General features: G+C 44.6%; 2 protein-coding genes across 2 annotated transcripts; both read right to left on the minus strand.

Moving 5' to 3' along the window:
- Window positions 1-1,888: 1,888 nt before the first annotated feature.
- lrrc53 (leucine rich repeat containing 53) lies at window positions 1,889-9,154 on the minus strand. Its single transcript, XM_070844922.1, has 7 exons — window positions 9,148-9,154; window positions 8,607-8,705; window positions 8,313-8,488; window positions 7,985-8,148; window positions 7,711-7,900; window positions 7,116-7,308; window positions 1,889-4,306 (listed from the first exon to the last, which is right to left on the minus strand). The coding sequence occupies exons 1-7, from the start codon at window positions 9,152-9,154 to the stop codon at window positions 1,956-1,958; spliced, it is 3,180 nt and encodes a 1,059-aa protein (XP_070701023.1). The 3' UTR covers window positions 1,889-1,955.
- Window positions 9,155-11,793: 2,639 nt separating this feature from the next.
- On the minus strand, window positions 11,794-16,317 carry cryz (crystallin, zeta (quinone reductase)). The gene is made up of 8 exons (XM_070845134.1): window positions 16,134-16,317; window positions 15,284-15,436; window positions 14,525-14,688; window positions 14,291-14,342; window positions 14,045-14,194; window positions 13,687-13,788; window positions 13,189-13,284; window positions 11,794-12,312 (listed from the first exon to the last, which is right to left on the minus strand). Exons 1-8 carry the CDS (start codon window positions 16,239-16,241, stop codon window positions 12,151-12,153), a joined length of 987 nt encoding a protein of 328 aa, XP_070701235.1. The 5' UTR covers window positions 16,242-16,317; the 3' UTR covers window positions 11,794-12,150.
- Between the last annotated feature and the right edge of the window lie 278 nt (window positions 16,318-16,595).

Consider the following 16,595-nt stretch of genomic DNA (forward strand, 5'->3'; position numbering starts at 1 on the left):
TTTTGATATTTTGATAGATGACACCACGTGTCAAAAACTGGTTTGATTCTGTTCTGTCAGCCTTCCGTGAATACATCTGTCTCTCTGTAGAATATTGTGCTAGCTAGGCTGTACACACAGTCTCTGGCACGTAGAGCCTCCTCTAGCTACTTCTCTGCTTTAATTACATTCTGTCTCCAGAAAGCACCATTTCAGTTGAGTCTCTGTTGAGTCAAAGCTGCACTGAACTTCGAACAGGCTGCATCTCTGTGTCGGCAGGTACACACTGCCCCCCAGTGGTAGTAAGAGAGACCTGCCCTAGTTCTTACCCCTGTTCACTTCATTAGTACACTCCTCAAGGCCGGCTCCACTAAAGGTCACTTACTCAAATGCAACACAGTTCACAGTGGAGCTTAAAGACAACGGTAAGCTGGGTTTTGGTGGCGCTTTACATCGCTCTAAATTCATCCTCGGTCTTTTCCCTATTTATTCCCTCTTTAACTGACATCCACAACCAATAGTTGTGAAAACCCTCATTACACTACCTGCCAGCATCAATCACAGGAGTTGGTGCAGACCAAAACAGAGCTAAAAGGACAATGAATATTGGATCATCAGATGACCGGAAACACAACTTGAAATGAATGAAAATGCCACATCACCTTTACGAGGCGATAATGTCATCGCTTTGTTTGCATCTTGTTGTGTTACCCCTTTTAATGGACATTTACGAGTTGCTCTCTGTAGCATGTTATCATCAATAAATCATTCATTCATTCATTGACTGTGGAGTGCTTTGTATACAGTGAGTCTGACACAAAAAGGAAAAGGATGCTGTTGGTCCTACTTTGGAACTACTGCTGTTTTGATAGCATGCTGTGCAGCGAGAAACAACACGGCTTCTGAGAAATGGGCCTCAATTCTGAGAACTGGCAGCACGACTGATATCATGGTGTGAAATATCCTCTTCGTGATCTCATATTTTAGCAGCAAAACTGATTTGAAGGAAGCACGCTGCATGTTTAAAATACTACACCTAGAACCTAGTCTAACATTAAAAAGGAGGGTCAGTGGTGAAGAAGCTCAGGTTTGGTAAAGTGGGCAGCATTTAGAGGCCGGCTGTGTGACCAGCGAAACCTAACACACTGCAAACAGCCGTCCTGGTGCCAAACTCGAAACCTAATCTGGCAGTGACATGCAGAAGACTGAGTAACCTGCCACAATCAGCACAGACGTCAATGTCACTGTGTTCCCTCGCAGTCTGTGATTCTATTTTACTGCTGTTTTTAATTATGATGGTGTTTCAGCACTCTGCTATCAGTCAAACAGTCACTGGACACACAGACCGACCGCTACTGTCTCAGGGAAAATATAAAAAGAAATTATACATAACATGTTTTTCAAGAATTTTAAATGGCATTCCATTTTAGTCCAGTGTCTCCGTCTGTGCACACTTGACACCGTACCAACAAAACTATCTCATATCAGGGTCCATTTGGTAGCTGCTGACATTTTGACCATGTCAGAAGATCTTCATCAGCAAAAAGGTTTTACTTACTAAAGATGATCACTGTTAATGATCATTTATGAAATAAAAAAAAGAAATCATTTTATTGAGCTTCAACTGCTCTGAAAAATTCTGCAATTCCATGACAATTGAGCAAACTCCATCTGTTGATGAAGATCATGTGGTGGCCTGTGGGTGAAAGCTCTAGCAAAGCTATGAAATGGACCCTTGATGGGATTTCTTTTTGTCAACTGCCATTACAAAGGGTAGTAATGAACTTTGAAACTTTGACATTGACAAAATGACTGTTTCTAGCAGTTGATGGCGTCGCATGAAGAACAAATGAAGGCATCAGACTCAGCTACAGTATTTTTTGCACCTGATGTAAAAGTCGATTATAAATGATGTGCTTCTTCTGTGCTTTATTAAAACGCCGTGACATTTACTCCATTAACTGTGATATGAGAATCTAGCGTATTTTCCTCTCCAGTGAGGTGGGTGGCCGGCTGGACGTCTTCTCAGGAAGCACCAGCCTCAGCTTCCTCCTGGGGGAGGATCCTCCTTCCTCTGATAGGTACTCCTGCTGCAGCAGTACTGAATCACCTGTGGAGGATACACTCTGTGTGGACATAGTGGGTGCAGAAACACCTGATACAGACACATCTGGTGCCTGCATGCTGTCTCCTGACACCCCCGCTGTAAGTCCCTCAGTTAGAGCCACACCCCCAGCTGGCATAATGACTGCTGACCCCGTAGGTACAGCCCCAGTCTCTACCTGAATGTTATTGTTGGACAGATTCTCTGCAGTGGTCACTGGTCCAGGAGCTTGAGAGGTCACCCCAGACTGACTCTCCTTGGTCTGGGGTGCAGGGGGTAGCTGACGCACTCCTTCACCAGCGTGAGGACCTGGACCCTGTGCTGGATCCAACTTCAGTCTTGGTACAAAAGAAGAACTGTCCCTGACAGTTGGCTGGCTCTGTGAGAAGGACTGCACAGTTACAGGATTGGAGTTCGGGGCTAGTTCTGCAGGCTGGGAGGCATGCAGGGGAGAGGTATGTATCACATTTGCTTGAGGGTTAGGATGTGCAGTGTTAGCTAAAAGAGAGGAAACAGTAGTCATGAGGCCTACCCCAGCCTGCCTGCCAAAGCTGTCTGGTGCACCACTTGGTACCATGTTGGGCCCACTGATTGCTGTGCTTGGAGCAAGAGAATTAGCTTGATAGCTGGGAAACAATGTGTTAGATCCCGGGGCCATGGTGTTTAGTGAAAAAGTCTGTTGTGAGCCTGCTGAACCAAGCATGGAAAGGTTGGTGGTGCGATTCCTGTCTGGGGCAGAGAAGGATGAGGGATGCTGCGAGGAAAGCTGAGCACTCCCCAGAACCAATCCAGCCCCCGGATACTGAATACTCCCACCCTGCAAGTTTTGCTCCTGTCCAGTGACAGTGACAGTGACAGAGGCTGACTGGTCAGCAGTATTGGTGCCATTGCCAGGTTGGGACTTCTCCATGTCTGTATTCTTGTCTTGGTCCCCTTCTGTACTTTCCTCCCCACTTTGCCCCCTTTTGGAAGCCATTTTTTTCTGCTTAGATGTCATTTTGCTTTTCTGTACTCCTTCTGTGACTACTTCCTTTTCTTCTTCACCTTCAGTCGATCCTTTAGTCTTGGTAGATTGCTTCGTTTTTTCGCTGCCTCTCCTTGTTTTCTTACCAGACTTCCCTTTCCCTTCCCTTTGCCCTCTTTCTTTTCCATCCTGACTTTTATCTTTACTCCTTTTGGAGCTGCTTTTCTCGGAGTGTCTCTCCTCAGCTTTCCTCTTTGGATGGACTTTGCTCTTTCGCAGCGGGTTCAAGTTTAGTTTAACCTTCACTAACCGGCTCGACTGGACTTTAACTTTGTGTTTTCTTCCACTTCCGCTGTCCTCTCTAGATATCCTCTTTTCCTCCTCCCTCTTCTCCTTGTCTCGACTGTTTCCTTTCTCTAGGGTTCTTGGCCTTTCCAGATCAAACGTCACATTTCTCGTTTCTCTCCTCAACTCTGCGCTCTTCGTCGTGTCAAACTGGTTGTGGTTAACGCTTCTCCCCCTGTCGATCTGTCTGTACTGAGGAGGGAAGCCGTCAAACAGAGCAGAGTCTCTCATGTTGCTGTGGATGCTCCCTTGTCTCATGTTCTGCTCTGGTGGTCTGTATGTCCGGTGGCAGCCGTCACAATGTAAAGTGTCATATCCTCTGCTCTCACCTTCCACCTCAGTCCCATGGCTCTCCCCCATGTCTGCGATTGTTCTAAACGCAGCCAGGATCTCTGGTCTCTGACTGAGGGTTTCTTTTCGTGGACGAGAGGAGGAGTTGCCATGAGAAGGAGGCTTGTTAGGAATGTTCCTTCCCAAGACTCCCTGCTGGGTCCCAATCCTCCTCCTGTCTTCCTCTGCCATCATCCTTATCCTCCTCTTGTCTCTCTCCTCCTCCGCCCCTCCATTTATCCTGTTGTTGTATCTCATCGGCCTCACCCATCTTTGTACGTCAGTGCTACATTCAGGGCACTTAAAATGGCTGCCGTTTTCATCGGCTCTGGACCTGAACTGGCCAAAATGGCCATCTGTCCTCGAATCCAACGCCGTTGCTTCCCTGTCCCACGGCTGGCTGCTATTAGCTTGCAAGAATAAATCCCTCCTCTTTTCACTAACATCTGTGTGATTGACATGGTGATTTTCCATCGTGCCGCTTCCCTCTTCTTCCTTCTTCTGCCTTTTACTTGCTTTCAATTTTTTCATCCGAGATACATGGTAGCAGATCAGGACGACCAGCAGGGTCAAGCCAACGCCGCCTGAAGCACAGGAGAACAGGTAGCATTTTCAACAGTGATGTCTTTAATGGGGACCCACATGTAATGACATTATATCATATCAGGTCAATATTCTGGCTGATTCGCTTCATATGAGGAGGCCGAGAGGATTCTTTTACAACAGCAAAGTAAATCTACAGCTACTGCATTAATCACATGTAACTCCACATAACCCTGCAAGACTACAGGTAGCTCCACGTGCTAAAGTTACAGTTTGCAGTCAGCTGTGAGTCATGACTGGATATCAAGTTTAGTTGAATTGAATGGATTTCTCTCCAGTTAGTGTCAGTAACTAATTAAAATTGTATGTATTTACATTTTTAATTAGTTGTCAGCAACTTAGCTCGCTCCTTAGCGGTATAGTTAATACAGTCGTATGAAAAAGTTTAGGCACCCCTCTGAGGCTGCATAATAATTTACTCTGTCTGCACAGAAAACTATCACAGTGGCATGCCATTCATTTTCTAATAAAAGCTAAGTAATGGGGTATTTTCCAGACAAAGATTTTTAGTGTAGCAATATTAAGTTGTATGAAATTGTATCAGATGTGAAAAATAGGCTGTGCAAAAATTTGGGCACCCTTGTCATTTTGCTGATTTGAATACCTGTAACTACTTAGCACTGATAAATTGGAACATAAAATTCGTTTGGTGAGCTCATTAAGCCTTGAACTTCATGGACAGGTGCATCCAATCATGAGAAAAAGGTATTTAAGGTGGCCAATTGCAAGTTGTTCTTCTCTTTGAATCTCCTCTGAAGAGTGGCAACATGGGGGCCTCAAAACAACTCTCAAATGACCTGAAAACAAAGATTGTTCAATGTTACGGTTTAGGGGAAGGCTACAAAAAGCTATCTCAGCGATTTCAGCTGTCAGTTTCCACTGTGAGGAACATAGTGAGGAAATGGAAGACCACAGGCACAGTTGTTGTTAAGGCCAGAAGTGGCAGGTCAAGAAAAATATCAGAGAGGCAAAGGCAAAGGATGGTGAGAAAGGTCAAAGACAACCCACAGACCACCTCCAAAGACCTACAACATCATCTTGCTGCAGATGGTGTCACTGTGCATCGTTCAACAATTCAACGCACTTTGCACAAGGAGAAGCTGTATGGGAGAGTGATGCGGAAGAAGCCTTTTCTGCACACACGCCACAAACCGAGTCGCTTGAGGTATGCAAAAGCACATTTGGACAAGCCAGCTTCATTTTGGAATAAGGTGCTGTGGACTGATGAAACAAAGATTGAGTTATTTGGTCATAACAAGGGGCGTTATGCATGGTGGCAAAAGAAGACAGCATTCCAAGAAAAACACTTGCTACCCACAGTAAAATTTGGTGGAGGTTCCATCATGCTGTGGGGTTGTGTGGCCAGTGCTGGTACTGGGAATCTTGTTAAAGTTGAGGATCGCATGAATTCCACTCAATATCAGCAGATTCTTGAGAATAATGTTCAAGAATCAGTCACAAAGTTGAAGTTACACCGGGGCTGGATATTTCAACAAGACAACGACCCAAAACACTGCTCAAAATCTACTCAGGAATTCATGCAGAGGAACAAGTACAATGCTCTGGAATGGCCATCCCAGTCCCCAGACCTGAATATTATTGAAAATCTGTGGGATGATTTGAAGCAGGCTGTCCATGCTCGGCAACCATCAAACCAAACTGAACTGGAGATGTTTTGTAAGGAGGAATGGTCGAAAATACCTTCATCCAGAATCCAGACACTGATTAGGGGCTATAAGAACCGTCTAGAGGCTGTTATTTTGGCAAAAGGAGGCTCTATCAAATATTGATGTGATTTTTCTGTTGGGGTGCCCAAATTTATGCACCTGTCTAATTTTGTTTTGATGCATATTGCACATTTTCTGTTAATCCAATAAAACTCATTTCACTACTGAAATATTACTGTGTCCATCAGTTATTTGATAAATCAAAATGAAATTGCTGATCCAAACACCTCATGATTTAGAAATGAGAATAATGGAAATTGTCAGGGGTGCCCAAACTTTTTCATACGACTGTATATTACTATCATTATATCATTAATAATATATGTACATTAATCCCTGTTTTTAGATGCCGATATGGTGAATGTCGAAATGAAACATATAGCATCTGAATGAGCAACACCACGTGTGTGTGTGTGTGTGTGTGTGTGTGTGTGCGTTTATCATAAAACATGATCTCTCAATCATAACTGTACTGTAGGTGTTCACCTATTGTGTGTGTGCATGAGAGAGAGAGGAAGAAAGAGAGGGTTGCGGGTAGGGTTTGTGTGTGTTAACTGTGTGTGTGTGTGTGTGTGTGTGTGCCTAGTTTCTTTGTCCTTTTTGCTTAAGTTTAACTTCGTTTTGCTGCTTCCCCCTGGTTTCTTCTTGCCTTTGTTTCAGTAAACTTTTTGTTAATAAAGGTGTGTTTTTCTGCTACCTATTGACCAGCATCCTTTTTTTTTTAGTCTTTGGTGCGAACATCATCTGTATATGTATATGAGGTGGTGGTGCTTCACATAGCTTATCAAGAATAATCCCATCAAATAATACAATGTAAGTAATTATTATTCATCTGTGGTGTTTGCATTGTTCTCCTCTTCACCAGAATAAGAGCGTACAGTCAAATGTGTGTTGTCTTCTGGCCTGATGTCTTTTTTTTCCCCTATGAGATAACGATTCTTGTTTTTAAACTAATTCAAACTTTTTCTGATTGATTCACGAGCTCATTAGCTCGACATTAGTGGCACGGCTCCACTCGATGAATCAAGCTATTTCATCTGACTGCATCGTGGGTCACTCTCACCCATGAAGCAGATGACAGCGGTGATGGCCAGATCTCGAGCGTACAGCTGAGGTGTCACGCCGGCTCTCGTTTCGATCCGCACCGTGATGTTCTGATTGGATGGGACGCAGTTGGCCTCGGTCAGCTCCAGCACTGTGGTCACGGCCGGGTTGTCAGCGCTCACACACACCATCCTCCGGCCATTATAGAGGGCCTGAGTGCAGCGAGGGGGGGGAAACATGTCAGGGTTAAGTCAACTCATCTTGATCATTTTCTCCTTAGAACAACTAGAAAATATATGCACTGCAAGATCGCTTAAGTTGGGTGCAATGTTGTCCTGACAGGTTCTTCTTTAAGAGAATAAGCTGGACCAGTAAGCTGGTATATGGAAACTGTCTCTTGAGTATAATCTCTCTCCTCCCCTCCATCAAACAGAATGCAGTTACTCCTCTAACGTAATTATATCATTTTCATTGTTGTCTAATTTTAATTCTGTGCTTTGGGAACACAGTGCTGGTATGAATCACTGAATGAAATGATGAACTTATTAAGTTACTTAGTGCTTCGGTTGTTTATGAAGCTGCGTTGTGGACTGAAGGCTGAAGAAGTCCTGCACCTTGTCTGGCTGTTGCATAAAGGTGGACAGGAAGGCAGCCAGTTCCAGCAGCTGGCAGGAGCAGTTCCAAGAGTTGAGGTCCAGGTTTAGGTTTGTCAGCCAGCTCAGGTAGGAAAAAGCCTCAGCAGGAGCAGAACTCAGACGGTTTCTGGACAGATCTAGAGTCTGCAGGCTCACCAAGCCGCTGAAGCTGGAAGGAAGGGTCGTATACGTTACATTACAGCTGAAACTGTAAGAAAGAAAGATCTATAGAAGGCAGTAAATATGCACTAACCTGTTTCTGTCCACATGATCTATCAGGTTATCTGACAGATCCAGACTCTCCAGGTCTTTGAGGTCCTCCAGAGGGAAGGAACCAGAGTCCAAACTGGTGAGCAGGTTTCCCTCCAGTTTCAGACTCCGCAGGGCCTTGTTTCCGATGAGCCAGCCCCCCTGGAGCTGCACATCAGTACATGTCAGAGGAAAGTTCTGTGTAAGTTCAGGAAGAGGACACATAACATCTGCTGTGTTTCCACTTATTAATAGAAATAATAGAAAACCCTCAGCCAAATTCTAAAACAAATATTTACCCAGATATATTTTTGCCCTTAAGAGGGACCCACCATGTTGATGAGGTTGTGGCCCAAGGAAAGGACCTCGAGCTGGGTTAGATAGGTCAGAGCCCCCCCCTGCAGGGCACGGCTGGTCAGGAGGTTGTGGTCCAGCAGTAAGGTGTGAAGGAAGGGCAGGTTTCTGAAGGACTGTTCACCGAGCACTGAGATGTGATTATGACTCAGACCTGGACGATGGACAAACATATTTACAGTTCATATACGTCACGTGCATATACATACAAATGCAACACACACACACACACACACACACACACACACACACACACGTGGGCACTGGCTGACCTATGACTGTAATGTTGATGAGGTCAGACAGTGAGGCAGGCTGAACTGTGATGATGGAGCCCTCTGTTAGCAGCAGTGCCTGGGTGGTGTGTGGAGCATCTGGTCACACACACACACAGTTAACACACAGTACAGTCCTGTAAGCATATGAGGTCTCTGCAATACAATTATTGTCATTTAGACTGGGTGACATAAAACACAAAAGCTGTGAGTCTGTCTGTGTGTGTGTGTGTGTGTGTGTGTGTGTGTGTGTGTTACCAATAATGTGAGCCATTCGGTGGCAGATGACAGCATCTTCAGAACAAACCACACAGGAAGCAGGGCATGATGGGACAGATGACGCATGCCTAGCTCTGATGACTGAAAGCAGCAGCATCAGCAAAATACCTGCAAAATGTTCCACAAATAAAAACTATGAAAAATGACAAACTGGAAAAACGATGGATCGAAACGTGTGGTTTCACTAACCTACAGTATCTCTGCAGTTTTAACTGTAGGTCATTTCGAGGACGGTGTATAGCACTTACTGTGTAGTACTTACTGGTCATGTTGTGCTACAGCGTGGTGATGAGGTGGCATCTCTCCCAGAGGGCCGTAACCCGATACAGCTGCCTCGCTGTCATGATCATCATCTGTTTGGCCTGTTAAAACATACGATTACATCGTCACTACATTGTCTCCTCCTTCCCTCTAATTGTGTGACAAATAGTATATCAATTTAAAATGTATATGTATTAAAATAGTGCAGCAGTGTTTTTATTCAGTCTGGGGCGGTAATATTTGGAACAGCATACCCCTTCCCATAAGAGAATGCCCCACATACAACACTTTCAAGACTGAACTTAAAAACTGGCTGAAATCACATCAGCACTGTCCACACTAGAGCCCTGCAGGTCGTCTCTCATGTCTTCTTCTGTTTTCATGTCTCCTCATTTTGTCTTCTGTCATGTTTTGTGCTGCATGATCACCTGCCCATGCACCATTGTCTGTCTAGATGTTTTGTTAATATTTTAAAGGTTATTTGTGTCTGCTATGTATATGAATGTGAACTGCTGGCATTTTACACCTTGCCCTGGGACAGCAGTTGAAAAATAGCTTCCTTACGCTAATACTGGCACATTTACAGAAATGTTCATTAATGTGTACCGTCCCTGTTAAATAAATAAATAAATAAATATTCTAAAAATCCTGTATTCTCCCCCCAGGTCCCTACGGTCAATATGTGGATGTCTCAGATATCGGCTCTTCTTCCTTTGGAAAAATTGACCCACGATTTGAATCACAAATCAGAAAAATTTTGGAGACTCTGGACACCTCTGCATACTTTTCTACAAAAACTCTGACTGTAGCTCCATAGCATAATAATTCAGTATCTCACTGAAGGATGCAATGTTTTTTGTTTTTTGTTATATGTGGTTGCATTTATTTCTGTAAAATTCTGTATATTGTATTGCAGCGCATGAAGTTAGTTTTGTGGTGGCTTCTTATTATTACTATTATTATTATTTGCACATACCATAAAACTCAATAAAAAGAATATATATATAAAAAAAAATCCTGTATTCATTTGTTCAGTGTTTTGTTGCTGGGCCATGGCGCAGTAACACTGAGGATCTATAATCTATAATTATAGGATAATTCTGAGGATCTGTAATAACACTGAGGGTTACTTCCTAATCTCTGTCATTTGCACATTTGTAAAGATGAACAGAAACTGGATTCTTTTCTTCTTCAGGTTTCCTGGGGTCCTCTGGAGCCCAAAGAGCGTTTCCTTGGACCAAAGTTTGCTGTTCATGCTAATGTTAATGTGATCAGCTGTCATACTGGTCACCCTGTGTTTTGAGTTGCTAGGCAAACAAACGCATTAGCAATCAGCAAACATTATGTGTGTGTGTGTGGTATCATCGGGGTGGGGGTGGGGGGGTAGGGTTGTCCCCAGAGAATGCTGACTGATGGATAGCAGCCAGACATCGCAGCAGAATGAGGCCTATCATGTTTCTGCTGAAGCTCTTGCCCTAATGGACTCTCCTCTACTGAGCTGTCCTCTTTCAGAAAGAAATGTAAGTTACGGTGACGCTTCCATAAAACCCAGAAACCAGAGTGTGAACACGTGAGCGGTCAGAGAACAGCAGAAATGTGAGTGTGATGGCATTTATATTGTGACAGACTCTTTAAATTAAATTTTTTTATTCTATTTGGCCAATCATTGCCTCAAATCTCGCACAAATACTTTCACCGAATAAAGCACCCACCTGTAGCCATCATAAAGCTCTTCATTATTCAAGATCCTTTTATTTTTGATGCTTTGTGTCTAATCTATCATAGTTGAGTGTGTGTTGTTATTTTAATAATCTGAAGGTGCAAAGTAGCTAGTAACCAAAGCTGTAAAACATGTGGTGGAGTAAAAAGTGCAATATTTCCCTCAGAAATGTAATCGAGTAGCAGAAAATGGAAACACTAAATACTAAAGTACAAGTAAAAAAGTAGTAGTTAAAAATAAGCTCTAAGTCCAGTACTTAGTTACTGTACTTGGTTATTCTCTTACTCTTACTTTAGCCATAAGCCCAGGAGTGTCAGTTCATGAGATTCAGAACTTCATTGAAGAAAACACACAGAACTGAAACATTAAAAGGTATTAAGAAAGTAAGAACGCATGACCAATGACATGGTGTTCAGCATTTCAGTGTTTAATTCTGCTTCTGTGGTAAATTAGTCCCTCAAGCTGTGACTCAGGCTTACTTCACCTCAACGCCTTCTCCCACCAGAGGTTAACCATTCACCACAGCACACTAGAGAAAAGCTTTAACCTTCTGCTATCTGCCTGGCTTTAGATTCTGGACATCTACACACCCCTTTTTTCTAAAGCATGAAAACGATTTACCTGTTCAACACGACACGAGGGTCCACCACAGTAGACTCCGCTCACATATGAATCCGTAAGACTGATCTGTGGCCCCGTGGGGCTGCCGGCTGACGCTTCCATCGCTTCCTGGCAGCCACGGTGCCGCAGAAGGTTCTGTGCACCTGGCTTGAGTTACCTGGCCTTCTGCTGCACATGCTCAGTACAGCTGGTTGCCACCTGAGAAGCACAGATGTCATGTCTGACTCAGAAACGAGCCTTTGACTTTAACCTTTACCTCTTTCACCTTAATTCCTTTCTACTAAATGTCGATACAATTCAATGGACTTGCTACAAAAATATTCGGAAAAATATATTTTATTAATCATTTCTTTTATTCTCATCCATAATCTACAGCTAATAAAAGTGTGTATTTTCCTGGGCGCAGATCACATTTGGGTTCACATTTGGTCTCTAGATCACTAAATAAAGAAAATATTAGAATACTGCTTAAAAGGCATGAAGGCATTTCTGTGGAAACAACTTCATTCAGGAATATCAGCAATTTAACTCTCATTCTATTCTATTCATTTCCACTGGTCATTTAAAGCTGAATGCAGCCACACTGTTCTGTCACAGCTCCTCAAGAGTCTCTCCTTTGTGAGCAGCCAAGACCCTACTTGGTGACCTTTGACCTTCACACCATCACATGGTCAGGACCATTTTCCCCACAGCCCCTTGAGACTCCATGATGTCATGGTGGGCCTGGGCGGCCTCGTCCAGTGGATACCGGGAGCCGACAACAGGGCGCAGCCAGCCGGCTTCCATCCCAGCGAACAGCAGTGCTGCACACTCCCTCCTCTCCTCCTGAGAGAACACAGAGGTAAGAGAAGGACCACTTTGGGCTCGTTGTCCTGCTGCAGAATAAATGTACAGACCCCTCCCTGATGGTACTGCATGATGGATAAGTATCAGCCTGTATGTTCAGCATTGAGGACAACATTAACTCTGACCAAATCCCCAACTCCAGCCCCAAACTTGTAAGGAACCTCTGCCAGCTTCACTTATTGTACTGTTCTCCAGGCCTTCAGGGACAAAGATGGGTGTACCAGGGTCCCAGTGCTCTCTGCTAGTCCTGAGCTGATGACATCTTGTGATTTCTAAGAGAAGTCAGCTTAATGGTCTATCATCTGCTGCACTAAGTTTACTTGGCCGACCACTACGGTCCTCAACGTTGCCCGTTTCTTTGTGCTTCTTCCAAAGAGCTTGAACAGCACATCCTGAAACCCCCGTCTGCTCTGAAATCTTTGCTGATGCAGTATAACGACCTGGTGTCTTGTTGCTGTGCTCAGTCTGAACATCAAACTGTCCACAGCCTCACCTTGGTAGCAGAGTTTGGCTGTTCCTCCCCAAGTTTTAATCCTCCTACAGCTGTTTCTGTGTCAGTTGATGACTGTTTCAACCTACATATGAAACTGATGATCACCAGCACCTGTTTGGTATAACTGGTCAATCACACACCTGACTATGATCCTACAAAATCTCCTACTTTGTGCAAGTGTACCTGAAGAACTGATGCTGTTTTGAAGGTAAAGGGGGGGGTCACACCAAGTATTGATTTGATTTAGATCTTTCTTCTGTTCGTTCACTCTTCCAAATAGTGTGTGTGGGCTTTTAAACACAGAAAAGTTCAACCACCACGTGTGTGTAAAACATGGCTTGTGTGATGTCGCTGCTTTCTACCGGAGAAGCGAAAAACACGGCCACTCCTATAACGCTGCTCTCTTTAGCCATGGTGTCTCTGGGATTGATCTCTATGGAGCCTCTGGAGCCAACGACCTGGAAGCAAAGAAAAAGAGACGAAGGTGCATAGAGGAACGAGCTCCACTGGGATTAAACTACTGTAACAGCACTACAGCTGATTTATTTCATCCACTAGAAAAATATATCACTGACTTCAATACGTCCTTCATGTGTGAAATGTGTGATGTAGTTTATTAATCTAGCTACATTGCTGAACAGTTTATTTCACATTCACCGTCATCTAGTAAGTTCACCCATGAAACTTAATGACCATAATGATCCATAGCAACGCCTGCTTCCCTTCTCTAATCTCAGGCATTCTCTCGGTTCCTATTGACATGGTCTCTCAGCACTCAGCTCTTCAGAGGAAACTTAGTACTCCTGGTGGTGACATAAGACCCTTCATAAATACGCCCACTGGACTGTAGTGTGACTGACCGCCACTCGTCCTCCATAGGCCAACATCTGGAGGTCTTTACTAAGGTTCACATTTGACAGCATCTCCACGATCACATCTATGCCTCTGCCCTCTGTGGCTTCCTGGAACACACACACACACACACACACACACACACACACACACACACACACACACACACACACACACACACACACACACACACACACACACACACACACACACACACACACACACATATTAACACAACACTAACACCATATCTCTTCAGCCACTACTGTAACATCTGACAGAACGAAGTCTGACAAGCAGGGAGAGTTAAATGTGCAGAGACCTGCTGAGCTTCAGCCCCAGACTAGTTTTAGTGTATGTGCATACCATGATTTTGTCCGTGTGGCCCTCTTCTCTGTGATTAAAGGCCAGGTGACCGCCGTTGTTGAGCACCAGCTTCATTCCCTCTGACGTCCCTGCTGTCCCCAAGACCTTGAGACCCAGAGCACGGGCCAGCTGGCACGCGGCCACACCAACCTTTACCCAAACACATGCACATGCAATGTGAATGTGGAAAGAAGTTGTTTTTACTAAAATTAGAAAGAAGAGAAAGACAAAAAAAGCTAAACGTACCCCTCCACTGGCTCCGTGGACGAGCACAGTCTCTCCAGCCTTGGCATGGGCTCTGCAACACAACACAGAAACATTCTGCTGTTTTGCAGGAGTGGGTGACAGCACATTCTAAGAAGAACACATCGTGAGAAGGTGAAAAGCACAGGCTGTGAGCAGGATTCAGACCCGTGACACCTTACCCACGAGCGGTTCTTGGATAAACTTAACCGAGCTGCTGCGGTGCCGTGGTCTTACTTGTGAACCAGAGCCCTGTAGGCGGTGAAGTACGGGATCCCTATGGCGGCACCCTGGCAGAAGTCTAAAGCATCGGGTAGCTTGTGGACACAGTCGTCTGCTGCTATGGTATACTCTGCATAACCTCCAGACTCTGTGGCTGTGGTGAAGACACGGTCTCCTGCCTGGAAAACACACATTCACAATGGAAGAGATGCTACCACTGCACACTATACATGCCCTCTCGCCTAAACTAGTCTAGTCTGTGTGTCTGGCCGCAAATAAATGTCCATAAATCAGCTTCAAATCATGGAAAAATATTGTTCCTTCTGACTCAAGAACTTGCCACACTTTTATTTCTTATCACACTTTTAGGTTTTCTTAAGTATCAAGGTTAACTGGTGACAGTTGTCTGTGCATCCAAGGGTACATTGTAAACAGGAAGTACTAATAACTAATACGGCATACTTTTAATGGCCAAAATGTCATCAGATACAGCCTGGAGTTGCTGGATAGTGTTCACAGTAGATCCCAGAGTGGATGCACTCTGATCAAAGCTGTACACTCTGGAGAACATCACCATTATTCTTTCTTAACTCTAGCTGTGCCAGCTTCCTCCTTTAAGCCTGTTTTGTAATCAGTGATGGAGCACTCCCTGCAGACACAGTCACACTTAACACAGAAACATCAAGGCTGCCACACGGTCTGATAAACAGAGTGAAATTAATTTGCACTGATCCATTCCCTGTTTCACCGGCCATGGCATCATGCTTCCCAAACCTTTACTGCAGTGACTCCCTCTCCAACGGTTTCCACCACTCCGGCTACGTCTGTGCCGGGTGTGTACGGCAGGGTGGGCTTCCGGGCATACGTCCCAGCCCGGATGTAGGTTTCCACAGGGTTCACGCCACAGGCGCCTACACGAATCAACACCTGCAGCGGAGAGAGGACCGTCATGTAATATATGTTAGACGGAGAACTGCATGTGCAAGAGGACATGTGGGAGAAGACAAAAACATCCAAACAACCAAATGCCAAGCACAATGGACAGCACGTGCTCCTTTATGTTTGTCCTGTAACTGCAATAGCTGAAATCCTTTAAAGTCACAACATCTTGTATATGTTGCTTCTGCAAGAAGGTTCCAGGTTCTAATCCGCTGGCTGGCAGGATTGTGGTTTCAGCCTTGAACCTTTCTGTGTGGACTTTGCATGTTCTCACCTCAATCTGCTCTGAATTTATTATGTTGAAGCACCAAATGTATGTATTATATTTTGAGATAAGTTGATGTTCCCTTGGCAATCTCTTTATATTGTTACAATGTCTGTTAAATCAAGTTGCCATACTTGTTTATTTGTGTATTTTCTCAATAAAAAAACAAAACAAAACGTTGCATGTTCTCCCTGTGCTTGTGTGGCACCCCCCCTCCCCCTGTGACCCTTAATAACCAAGGGATGGATGGATGGATATTCCTGACACAAACCCTTTATCAACACTTTGTGACCAATGCATCCAAAGACAATCACACCTGACTGCCTGCATCAACCCACTACACAGTTTATTCATGGAGGAGTATAGACATGGCTGAGTGTCTGCTGCAGCCTGCCGGGTGTGCTGTCATGTTCAGGTCACCTGTTTGAGTCCGGGCTGTGGGACGGGCACATCTGAGCGCAGCCTGAGCACCGTGGGGACTCCGAACTCACTCACTCTGATGGCTCTCATCAGCCTGCAGCTCGACATCTCTGCTCACGTTTGTGAAGCAATGGCGTCACATACCAGACAGAGCAGAGAGAGCACGAGATGTTCGAGGAGAAGTCCGAACCACGTCAGATTACTGACTGTAACAAGAGCGGCTTACACGTGCTGCAGCGCCTCCAGCTGGACCGGAGGGGCCACTGCAGATCCACATATTTATATTCACTGAATTTCTTCCTCGGCAAATACGCTCTAAAGAGTCCACTTATCGTAGCTTCTCTTCTTTTGCTCCATTTTCCAAATGATAAAAACACAAACGAAGAGAAGCTTGTGGAAATGAAATAAACAGTGCCGAACGCTGCAAGTGTGTTCCACCAATCAGCGTTCTTCAGCACAGAG

Source organism: Pempheris klunzingeri, chromosome 15 (genome assembly GCF_042242105.1).
Source record: "Pempheris klunzingeri isolate RE-2024b chromosome 15, fPemKlu1.hap1, whole genome shotgun sequence".
Lineage (NCBI taxonomy): Eukaryota > Metazoa > Chordata > Actinopteri > Acropomatiformes > Pempheridae > Pempheris > Pempheris klunzingeri.

Excerpts from the sequence above, each read along its gene's own strand:
- cryz (XM_070845134.1), bottom strand. The coding sequence starts at position 16,241 with ATGTCGAGCTGCAGGCTGATGAGAGCCATCAGAGTGAGTGAGTTCGGA. Across the intron at positions 15,437-16,133 it reads CACAGCCCGGACTCAAACAG|GTGTTGATTCGTGTAGGCGC; the intron begins GTGACCTGAACA and ends TCTCCGCTGCAG. Across the intron at positions 14,689-15,283 it reads AGGGAGTCACTGCAGTAAAG|GCAGGAGACCGTGTCTTCAC; the intron begins GTTTGGGAAGCA and ends TGTGTTTTCCAG.
- lrrc53 (XM_070844922.1), bottom strand. Across the intron at positions 7,901-7,984 it reads GATCATGTGGACAGAAACAG|CTTCAGCGGCTTGGTGAGCC; the intron begins GTTAGTGCATAT and ends CCTTCCTTCCAG. Across the intron at positions 7,309-7,710 it reads TTATGCAACAGCCAGACAAG|GCCCTCTATAATGGCCGGAG; the intron begins GTGCAGGACTTC and ends CGCTGCACTCAG.